Here is a 12,138-nt window from a genome sequence, read left to right as displayed (position 1 = left end):
ACAGACAGTTAGTAGTTCCTAACTAGCAGACCCAGATCAATTCAAGGCAGAACTTCTTGGTTGGGGCTACACTCGTCTTTTATAAGGGACATGAATTCGAAGAGTATTACCTAAAATGTGCAGGGAGTACGTATAATTATTTATATTATATGAGTCAATCATTTTTTTCAAAATCAGTACGCTTAACAATAGGAAAAGATGAACTGTATGATATGTACCATAGTTCTGTACACGTTTTCTGGTATTTTTTTGCAGTTCACGGCATTAATTTTTTGGCTCATCTTGCAGCTTCATTGTACGATTAACAATATGGTCGCAAATGCTCGCGTGGATGTCATCCATATAATCAAATCATGATGGCCTTATACCGGTTCAAATGCATCATGTACCCAAGGACATGAGAATTTACGCCATTTCTTATCCGTCAGATCTTTCTTTGATTGTTCAACCTCAAATCTGCCTGTTTGTACTTTGCACTTATGTTGCATGAAATTGCCTTTTAACATCACACATTTGTCATTTTTGACAGCCACCGGTAACATCTTGATAAAGAGTACTTAGTCTGAAGTGTTTCCTAGACTGATAAAATATGTAATACCGGTAGTATGGTCAAAGCATCGTCACGAGCTTCAACAAAAGCATTGCATTTTAACTATTATCATGTTAGAATTTGATAGTATGCAATTTATCTAGGTCACATTCCTTCATTTGTTGCTTCTGCTCAGAAATGTGGAATAAGATAAGATATGCATGTCTTATTTCCAAGCAGTCAAACCATTAGCCAAGGATATTTTGTAATGATACTCATTCTAGATAAAGGATGCCAAAAGTTTTGGGCCAATCTTGTGTTCTAGACATGTGGTGTAATTTGTTTATTTTCATTCAGGCTGTTCTGTCTCTTAAAGGTGCCCTTTTTTTAGAAGCGATTTCAGGGGGTAAAACTTGAAATATTCTGGGGAAAGCAATTCTGTTTGGTGAAATTGAAATGACATTTTCTTCCCCATATAAGCACATTGGCATCATTATTTCATACTTGGGCGTTTAAAAAGAGCACAGAAACAAGCCACAGAAGGAGTATCTTATTTAGTAGTGCAACTCAAAAATCAGCCCAGAATCCAGCCGTAACCGTTTTCTGTGCGTAACCGTTTTCTGTGGATAAAAATTTCCTGAAAAAATATTTTTTCGATATGACTTTCAATACCCTAATATTGCTATAGGTTGCCTTTAAAGGATGTGTCCAACTTCTATACCAGTAACGCCTCATGATCAGTAAATACCTTTAACTAATAGTTTAAGTTTGCAGGGATGTAAATTTGATGTAGGAAAAAATTGTGGGTTCTTGGTGGATTTAAGATATTGGTAAAGAGGTTTCCACCCAAGGCGTTTTCTTTAATGGTTTTACAGCAGAGCTTCATATCTCGCATTCAGGAATTCTACATGTAACACTACATGTGTATGGCTGTTGTATTTCAGATGGTTGAGCTCTTTGGTCTGTGAATGTAGTATATATGGGCCCCCTAGTAGCTTTTGGAGCTGCAGGCTGGAGCTGATTTTGTTTTTGACTTTGAAAGAGAACAGTTCAAGAAGATTTTGACGGATAGATGATTTTTGGTAACTATTTAAAATATATATAATAGATTATAAGCTTAGTTATGATTTTCAATATCTGATTTGCCTTTAATTGATGAGGGAATTGACATGAATCTGCTACATTCCTTGATAAGACATTGAAAAATGTGACATTTAACTGCAAAAGAGAGGAATGTTCTGAAACAGTAGATATATTTTATGCAAATGAAGACCTCATTTGCATAACTAATGAGAACATGTTGTAGTGACTGTCGTAATGGTTAACACCATTCTGCAAATTTTTCTTACTTCATACTCCTGTGCGTAATTATGAAGATTATAATATCATTAATATTATGTAGTTGTATCATGTAAGCATTAGGCCACACCAATTTAATTTCTTGGTTAACGGATTTTTATTTAAAAAAAAAAAAATTGGAAAATAAAAATCCGTTAACCAAGAAATTAAATTGGTGTGGAATTACGAAGAAGCATTGAGTTTTCACCATTCTGTTCATTAATATTGAGAAATAAATTATAAACTTTATATATTAACTAAGATATTGTCTGGTCACCTAAATGTGTATATGATTATCTGTATCAGCTTGTTTTCTAATGATTATATGAACATGTATATGTTGTTCTCTGTTTCTACAGACTGGCATTGCGGTGGATTTACAAGACATAAAGTTTGAGTGTGAGGACGAAAAGTATTATCCTGTATATGATGAAATGGTAAGTTAGCTTTCTGACTATCATTTATTTTTTACACATTTTTCTTCCAACTTCCTATGATTCCTATCAGAAGAAATGACAATCAAAGTTTTGCTTGTATCACCATCATATTATGGTAGAAAATGAAAGTTGCAGCTCAATCGGAAAATCAGCAGCTTCATATAATAATTCTTGATTTGTTAACTGTAACTTAATTTTAGCTGATTAACGGTCACTAGTCAACAGCTAAAATTTCATCATCACTAATATTTGATCACTAATAATATGTAAGACAGTAATGTTTGTTCCCACCGTTAGAATAAAGTGCCGTGACCTACTCCATTTTCCCCCAACCGCCATATTTTCCTGCCGCTATATTTTTTAGTGATTTACAGTATTCAGTTGAGCTCCCAGTTCCAATTGGTTAGAGTACTAAGTGCTAACTTAAAGTTAAACTGGGCTGCATAATACATTGTATGAATAGATTTAAAATTATTGTGATGTAGAGAGATATTATGATGGTACATCTGTTTCATATCTTGAATTTTGTGCCTCTTTCAGAGTCCAAGTAGAAGCAATTGTTCCAGACCGAAAGAGGTAAGTATGTTTTATGTCTTGACTTTTTTTGTGTTGAGTCAAACATGCATTTTTTGTACACAATGTCATATGAATATCATTTATTTTCAGTTGCAAGAACGAACTACATGTAGTAACTTACTGTGGTTTTTCGTAAGAATGCAGTCCCTCTTTGAAATTGTATGTTATTTTGTGTCTCCAATACCTTTTGTCAATCCCTGCAAATTCAAGATGCTGTAATTACTATATAGGCACTGTACATTAAGTAAATGTAATCTTGCTAATTTAGGGGGGAGTGAAAAGAGGTGGCGTATAGAAAGTCATATCTTTGCTCATATAATAGTATGTATATCAATGTAGGGTTGAGAATTATCAAGTAGCACATTCTTGAATCAGTTTCAAACTGCATAATATTATCTTCCAGACATGACAGTGGGGTAATGGAACTATTTTGTTTTTGTTCCTTGCAAAGAAGATTTCACTCTATTCATATTGTTTTTTATTTCTGCATGTTAGCCATTGCACAAATGTATGAGGGACACAATCACATACACACAGAGGATCCCACACAGGTAAGAACAGTGAGTTATTACATGTATTTAGAACATAACACTGATCATGACAAAAACTGATGAGTGAGATTTGATGACTATGAAAAGTTTTTTATATAGTATATTTCTTTTGGCATCATATTTTGAATTTATCTTTCGAAACCTTGAGATAGTGTTAGTGCGTGTGCGTGTGTGTGTGTGTGTGTGTTTCGGTGTGTACATGTATGTATGTGTGTGTGTGTGTGTGCGTGTGTGTGTGTGTTTTGGTGTGTACATGTATTTATGTGTGTGTGTGTGTGTGTGTACCTATGTGTGTGTGTGTGTTTCGGTGTGTACATGTATGTATGTGTGTGTGTATGTGTGTGTGTGCATGTGTGTGTGTGTGTGTGTGTGTATGTGTGTGTGTGTGTGCGTTTTTCCTGAAATCTACTAATATTCTATCCTACTGCCTGCACCTGCATGTTCAGATTAAGGGCCAAGGGGAATATCAACCTGTTACTTGCTGTTAGAAACATTTAATGTATAAAGAAGAAATTCTAACTGCATTGTCCAAATTAAAACTATAACAGACAGAGAAATGTTTGGTGTAAAGTGAAACTGACGTCAGTTGGGGGAATTGGGAGTAAGACCGTAAACAGAGATAGAACCTTTAAGGGGGTGAAGTCTGCCATCTCTGATAGCTTGTTTGTTCAACATTACAGCGGGATGCACAGACCTAAGTGGGCCAGGTATGGTACCTACAGATACCTGCCTCCACAACGATGGCTACACAACATAGAGGTGAGACAGTCACTACTCTCTTCGGTATTCCTAAACACCTCACCCGAACTCATCCAAACTCACCCGAACTCATCCGAGTCTAAAATGCCGTGTACATGGGGCAGGGACCTTATTTGATGCTCTGGATACATGATCTATGCACTTATGAATGCAAAACAAGCAGCAAACTTACCAGTTTTTATAAGTTACCAAGATAGTTTCCAAGATAGAAGGAATTTCTGGCCGCCATATTGGATAGTCATTGTAAGGGTCCGCATGGAGAAGTTCTTCCTACTCTTTTATTTGTTTTCATGTTATTTTTCATCATTTTTATGATTTTTTTTTCATTTTGAGTGAATTGCGATTGTAATCAGTTCGAATGAGCTTAAATGAATTCGGTTGAGGTGTTTTAAGGCATACCCCTACTCTCTCTGGAACTAACTTAAAGGTCTTTCTTTTGCTAGCAAAAGAAAAAGAATTTCCAAAAAAAGAATAAGTCGAACCTGGTCACAGCAACCACCTAAGAGACGGACCAAAAGTGGTTGCTACGGCCAGGTGGTTGCTCCAGCGTTTGTGTGAATAGTTATTCAGGAATTTCCACCTATAGCAAGTTAATTCTTCTATTGAGTTGACCCAAAAATTGACTGTAACTTCAGCAATTATCCCATAGGAACCAATACTTAATAGGTATGCATGTAGGTGCAGTACTTCTGCACCAATTGCAAATGCCTTTCTTAACACTCGCGATGAGTCTGAAAAGAAAAGGGGGAGTAAAAGTGTAACAGTGGGGATCAACCTCCACTAACTCAGACCAGTCTAACTGGTCCGGACCTTTTAGCCTAGTGGTTAGCGTGTTGAATTCCCAAGCCGTGCGGATTGGGATTGGCGTGAGTTCGATCCCGGGAGCGGCGTACTCGCCCCTTTGGGTTTTTACAGTGGTTCCCATGCCGGCCCTGTGAGTAATGATCAGATCACACAGGGAATTTCGTACTCAGAGACTCGGGACGAGTCTGAAAAGAAAAGGGGGAGTAGTGCAACAGTGGGGATCAACCTCCACTAACTGACCAGTCTAACTGGTCCGGATGTTTTAGCCTAGTGGTTAGCGTGGTGAATTACCCAAGCCGTGCGGATTGGGATTGGCGTGAGCTCGTATCCTGGGAGCGGCGTACTCGCCCCTTTGGGTTTTTGGCACCGTCCACTTATTTATTTCTGTACCTAAGGCCACACCAATTTGATTTCTTCATTAACGGATTTATTTTCTTAATTTTAGCACAAGGACATTATTAAAACCGAAGGCTGGGGTGAAAACTTGCACCTGACCCTGTTCACTCCCTGAAACTGTGTGCACCAAAGTACAAACTTTCCTCTGAGATTCTGTTTTCATGGTGATTTTCCAATCTAGCATTTTTTTTTAAAATTCTGTTAACCAATAGATTAGATTGGTGTGGCCTAACCCTCATGCTTGTACATGAGCAACTATAGTGCTGTTGTGTCCTATGTTGCAGCACGGTGCAGTGGTTGCCCTGTATGACCCCTGTGCTCCGCGGGTGCAGGTGGATGTGCTGAAGCAGACTGTCCGGAGGTGCCTGAGGAAACACATCATCACCCCGTACACCCAGCTGACACAAACCTACCCATTCGCCCTGTCAGCCTGGGGGTGCACAATGGAGATGGCCCACATTAATGTCACAGAGGTACAGTATATGAGGGGTGATCAATAAGTCCTCGGCCTCACCCAGAAATAAGGTGCACAACTCAAATTGTGGGGCATGATTAATATGTACATGTATAGTATGACATCTTTTAGCAATATCCACCAAACTTGTGGCAAATACTTTTGAATAGACGTCCATTTGAAATACTTGTGGGTAAGTGACAAGAAAAACAAAGGTGCAATATGATCAGAGCTGTGTGGGTCGAGTTTCTCATGCCATGAATCAGCATAAAATCTTTGAAGACAAAATGTTTGGTGAAGATTTCCTTCTTATTTCAACTAAAAAGAAGTGGATATCTGACTTTTTGCAGAGCAAGCTTACTTGCACACCTCAGGTCACAGCTCAATTGTCCATGTTTTTATCCTTCTGCCTCACCTAATGTTACTGGGTGTCGTCAGCAAAGTAATGATCACAATGATTTGAATTTTGGTAGACATTCATAGAATACTTCATACCTTAAAGTTGTACCCAAAAATTTGAGTTTTGCACCTTATTTCTTGGTGAGGCCGAGCACTTATTGATCACCCCTTGTACATGGCTTGTCCATCACAGTTATAGCAGCTCAACCAATGAGAGAATAGCAATCAATGATTCGATCAATGAGAGAGTAGCTGAATGTCCATCATGTTTTTATTTTGCATTACGGAGGTGCCCAGGGCTATGGGATCAGTCTATATTAGGGGTTAATAACTCATTTGCTAAGTTTAAAAATGTAAATTTAGTTTTCAGAGAAATTTTCATTAGTGAATGAGTGAATTATGTTTTAACTGCTAGCTTTTTAAGCTGCTTTTCCACAAGTATCCTAAAGAATCTCACTCACTCACTCACTCACTCACTCCATGGCATTAAAAATGAATCCATGGCATGAAAACATTTTGGGCCCCCTGGCAGTATTTTGAGATACTGCAGCATTTCAGGCCAACATCCTGAGAGTAGTGTGGTGTAGTCCATAGACAGCTGCTCTGTATGGCAAGGTCAATTAGGTTATAATGCGCAGTAAAGCTGATGCCTTAAGGCATTGAGAAATTTACAAAAACTCATTATTTCACTGAGATCTTTTATTTCTTGGTAGGTTGCCTGGGCAGTGATAACATTTGATATGGGTGTTCCAGACTGGTTGATATTTTGGGTTATCACACAGGCTTCCATTTTGTATTACCATTAAATGAGTAGAACAAATTTCAGGTACGCCGAGTGCGCCACGGTCAAAAATTCAAATACCAGATTTGGACATTGGAATATCATTGTTTTTACAATTTTTTGTCTAAAGACTCCAAATCTTCTATATATACTTATTTCAAATCAAACTATGTGTTTTTTCGGGTGGGAATGATATCAATGAATGAATGAACTTTATTGCTCAACAGTTGTACATGGTACAATGTATGGCAACAATGACAAGACAATCAATACAATGAGTACTTAACTATTCTATTCTGAAAACTATAACTACAAGCACTACCAAAAATGCTGTTTCTTATTTTTCTTGTTTTCTTATTTTTTCTTATTGAGAGAAAGATTTTCTTCCATAAAGAATTTCAAGAAAATCAAGAAATCTTACGCAAAACCTTTGTACGTTAAATCTTACATTAAGAGTTTTATTCTTGTTTTTCTTAGGTGAAGAGAGGATTTCTAGTCTGATGTTTTATCAGCAAGAATATTCTAGAAATTCTAGTCAATCTTTCTTCCTTATTCTTCACACAATATTTGCTTCTTGTTTGGTGAAATGGAGTATTTGACAGAATCTACTCTTAAGATTTTTATTCTTGCCATACATGATTTTTTCTTTAGACTTTCATTTCACTAGGAAAACATTCTTGACATTTCTTGTTTTCTTGATTTAGGAAGTCTGAGGAATATGATTCTTGCTATTCTTAGTATATCTAAGAAGATGTAAGGATTTTCTTGACCAAATACAGTTAAGAAAAATGAGAAAATCAAGAAACTGTAAAACAAGTAATTCCCAAGTGTTTTTCTGTTCGAATTCCTTTTCCACAAAGTTAAAGAAAGATGTTTCCTGCTTTTCTGTGTTATCTAAAAATGAAAGTTCAAATTTGCATGATTTCCTTTCTGTTCTTAACATTGTAAAGCTCAAGAAGATAATTATTGTTTTTCTTGTAATGAGAAAGTAAATTATGCTAATTTAATACTCCCATCATCCTTTGCTGTAAAGAGAGTTTGAATATGGACCGTTGAGTTTGGGCTCCAGCTGTATTTGCCTGATGTGCGGTTTAAATCTTACAATAATAGGGAAAGATGTGGCTAGTTTCGTGAGGACACTTTTTGGTATCATGTGGGACTCACTACACTACGTAGATGACTTGTTTTAAGTTCCAAAATGCTTCCTCAGGCTAACGCCATCAACAGATATGCTCCAGGTATGTTATAGCCTGTCTTGCATGAAAATAACTTATTTCCCAAGTAGATACTCTTAGTTTTGTGTTTGTGGTTGCATGATACAGCCAACCAGTAATTGCAGAGCATGTACGTTTAGTGCAGTTATACCTTAAAGGTACTAAAAAAGTTGAAGTATATCATTTTCAAGCAAATGCACAAGCCCCCCTCCCCCATGCATGTATATGGGGGAGGGGGGCGATATAGGAAAATGACAGTCACTAACTCTTTGTGTGTTTTTCTAGGCTTAAAAACCTTTGTTGTGTTCGTGGTTGCATGATATATACAGCCAACCAGTAAGTGCAGAACATGTACGTTAAGTGCAGTAATACCTACAAGGTACTAAAAAAGTATAAGTATAACATTTTCAAGCAAATGCACAAGCCCCCATCCCCATGCATGTATAAGGGGGAGGGGGGCGATGTAGGAAAATGACAGTCATCGTCATCTTTTTTGTGTGTTTTTCTAGACTTAGAAACCTGTTGGACCAAAGAAGATGCCCCCGTCTCAAGTTTGGAAAATCTTTCAACAATTACAAGTCATTGATTATAAGAAGGACAGCTACAACACTGCAGAACTGACAGTTTTAGAAGGACAATTAGTTATTTGTATGAACACAGAGAAAATGTGCTTTTATCACAGCATCAAATGTGAAACATTTATGGAAACAATTGTATTGCAAACTGGTTGATCTTTGCAATCCTTGGTTAAGAATGGGCATTAGAAAGAAAAATCCAAAACTGTGTATTAAACAATTAGATCAATGATAATAAATATGATTGGAACATATTTAAATTATATTATCATTGATTTATTAAATGGTATTCTTGATTCAAGACCTCCATCTTGATTCAAGAAACTGTTTCTAGGTTTAAGGAATTCATTCTTGAGGACAGAAAGGTATTCCTACAACAAGAACCTCACTCTTAGTGCAAGAAACTCATTCTAGGTGTAATAAATTCATTCTTGAGGACAGAAAGGTATTCCTACTACAAGAACCTCACTCTCAGTGGAGGAAACTCATTCTAGGTGTAAGAAACTCATTCTTGAGGTCAGAAAGGTATTCCTATTTCAAGAACCTTGCTCTTAGTGGAAGAAACTCATTCTAGGTGTAAGAAATTCATTCTTGAGGTCAGAAAGGTATTCCTATTTCAAGAACCTCGCTCTTAGTGGAAGAAACTCATTCTAGATGTAAGAAATTCATTCTTGAGGACAGAAAGGTATTCCTATTTCAAGAACCTCGCTCTCAGTGGAAGAAACTCATTCTAGATGTAAGAAATTCATTCTTGAGGACAGAAAGGTATTCCTATTTCAAGAACCTCACTCTTAGTGCAAGAAACTCATTCTAGGTGTAAGAAATTTATTCTTGAGGACAGAAGAAATAAGGAAATGTCAGTGAGGACGTAACAAATATAAACTTTTTCTTAGAATATTTTCCTCTGAAATTTATATATCTTAGATGAAAATTCTGTGCCAAAGAAGAATCATAACAACAAGAAAATTTATTTCGAGGTTTTAGTCACCTATGTGTGAGAAAAAACAACTTGGTCAGAGAAAAATATTCTAAGAAAAATTTTATATTCCTTACGTCCTCACTGACATTTCCTTATTCGTTCTTATTCTTGCACACAGAATAATTTTCTTTCTGGAAGATAATTTTTCTTCAACAAAGAAAAAACAAGAAAAAACGAGAATGGCATTTTTTGTAGTGAGGATATGGGCGTGAATGGCGTACTGATATTGTAATACCTTTCTGTCTGTTATAATATGAAATTGAATACATCACAGTGTATTGTGCATCACTCTCGGTCTCAGCTCTATACTGAGGGTCATATCACGGGTGGTACGGAACACACCGTCATGTTTTATTCTATATGTATACCTTACCACTCCTCAGGTGCAGGGCTGGATTGTGGAGCATGCCCTCCAGTCTGGTGAAGAGAGCACGGAGACCAGAGATGGACAGTACTCCCACTGGCTCCTCCAGGCTGCCGACATCGTGTCAGACGAACAGGAGTCCGTCATCTGCCCAGACATTGAAGCAACTAGTACCACCCCAGTTACAAACACGACACACACAGAGGTACCAGACATGGCCGTACAAGTCCACATAGGGTCTGACGGATTAGAACCACATACAGTTGGGCCCACGGATGGTAGTCCAGCAAGATTAGCTGGTAGCAGAAGGCTTGTAACAGATTCTGAGTTTGTGAAAAATATGGTCATGTCCAAACGAGGCAAACTTTTGACTCCATCGACAACAGCGAGGAAACAGTTCTCCCTACCAGTACCACAGATGGCATCCAGTAGAGCTACAACACAAGTAAGCCACACGTATACTAGTACATCAACAGCGTCTGCAAACCCAGGTCTAACTAACGTTCACCACTCTGGTACTGTACGGAAAAATTCCAGTCCAAAAATTGCAGTCCGAACTCAACAAACATTTACACAGAGTACACAAAAACTTCCAACAGACAAGATGACACAAAGAACTCCACATAGTCATCAAGTCAACCAAAGCATGACCACAAATGGGCTGGAGGGTTTTCACCAGGACCAGGCGTACTGGGCATTGGGCAGCCTGGTATTCCTGCTTGGACTCCTAAGTGGTGCAGTGTATCATACAAAACTCTGGAGGAAGAAGATGCAAGGAGAAATGTTCAAACAAGTGGAGACTGTTAATTACAAGGATTGGGAGCAGGCCCCAAAGGAAAAGCTAAGTATACCAGGTAAGTCCATTATTCAGGAAGGTATTTGCATGGGCTCTGAGATTTGTAAGTGTGGATGTCATTCAGCATCAAGGACGGCAGTGTTAGTGTGTGAGTCATTCAGCACCAGGGGTAGAGATGTTAGTAACAGGTGACACTATAACTCTTGAAAAACACTCTAAATCTGGAAAACCTTGACATTCCTTTGGGAAGACAAAATATTGCTCTCTGATACTGATGATGTTACATCATGATACCAATAACTGAAGGAAACGTCTTTCATTCTAATGTAATATACAGTTTGCCCATATTCTGGCTGACAGTACAATAATCCTGGCTGACATTCCAAGAATTCTGCAGAAATGTTCCTGGAGACATCTAATTGTTACCTAGTAGATATTGGTGAGTGAGATATTGATAACCTTTTGATATATCATACTTGTAGACATCAATTCATTTGGTCAATCTACTTACTAAACAAAAAAAAAGTGTTGCCTGTATAGTGTAATTGTTATTCAGTACCAGGGACAGTAGTGCTGGTGTGAATGTCATTCAGCAACTAGAGACAGCAGTGATACTGTGAATGTCACAGGGACAGCTGTTTCAGTATAACTGGTATTCCACACCAGGGTCAGCAGTGTTTTTGTGAATGTCATACAGCACCAGGTACAGCTGTGTCAGTATAAATGGTATTCAGCGCCAGGGATAGCAGTGATTGTGTGAATGTCATTCAGCACCAAGGACAGCGGTGGTTGTGTGAATATCATTCAGCACCAGGGACAGCTGTGTCAGTATGAATGGTATTCAACACCAGGGACAGCAGTGTTTGTGTGACTGTCATTCAGCACCAGGGACAGCTGTGTCAGTATAAATGGTATTCAACACCAGGGACAGCAGTGGTACTGTGACTGTCATTTAGCGCCAGAGACAGCAATGTTTGTGTGACTGTCAGTCAGCACCAGGGACAGCAGTGTTTATGTGGATATATTTCAGCACCAAGGACAGCTATTTCAGTTTAGATCATATTCAACACCAGGAACAGCAGTGTTTGTGTGACTATCATTCAGCATCAGGGACAGCAGTGTCAGTGTGGATGTCATTCAGCAGCAGTGCCGTGTTATTCAGCACCAGGAACAGCAGTGTTTGTGT

The 12,138-nt window shown here is 38.0% G+C and overlaps 1 protein-coding gene and 1 long non-coding RNA gene across 3 annotated transcripts in view; both read left to right on the top strand.

The window, feature by feature from the left end:
- The window catches only part of LOC136420269 (uncharacterized), a 50,974-nt gene that overhangs the window by 33,860 nt on the left and 4,976 nt on the right, over positions 1–12,138 (top strand). For both annotated transcript variants that reach the window (XR_010753182.1, XM_066407123.1), the window contains exons 2-7: positions 2,227–2,304; positions 2,845–2,880; positions 3,376–3,431; positions 4,112–4,190; positions 5,675–5,863; positions 10,176–11,010. Coding sequence is in view for 1 of the 2 variants with exons in the window: in XM_066407123.1 (XP_066263220.1) it covers positions 2,227–2,304; positions 2,845–2,880; positions 3,376–3,431; positions 4,112–4,190; positions 5,675–5,863; positions 10,176–11,010 (1,273 nt within the window). In the remaining variant the exon portion in view is untranslated. The remainder of the gene's footprint in view (positions 1–2,226; positions 2,305–2,844; positions 2,881–3,375; positions 3,432–4,111; positions 4,191–5,674; positions 5,864–10,175; positions 11,011–12,138) is intronic.
- LOC136420283 (uncharacterized) lies at positions 7,341–9,114 on the top strand. Its single transcript, XR_010753183.1, has 2 exons — positions 7,341–8,262; positions 8,748–9,114. It is a non-coding gene; the product is annotated as an uncharacterized lncRNA (long non-coding RNA).

This window comes from Branchiostoma lanceolatum, chromosome 1, assembly GCF_035083965.1.
Source record: "Branchiostoma lanceolatum isolate klBraLanc5 chromosome 1, klBraLanc5.hap2, whole genome shotgun sequence".
Classification (NCBI taxonomy): domain Eukaryota; kingdom Metazoa; phylum Chordata; class Leptocardii; order Amphioxiformes; family Branchiostomatidae; genus Branchiostoma; species Branchiostoma lanceolatum.
This window is presented reverse-complemented; position numbering and strand designations above follow the sequence as displayed.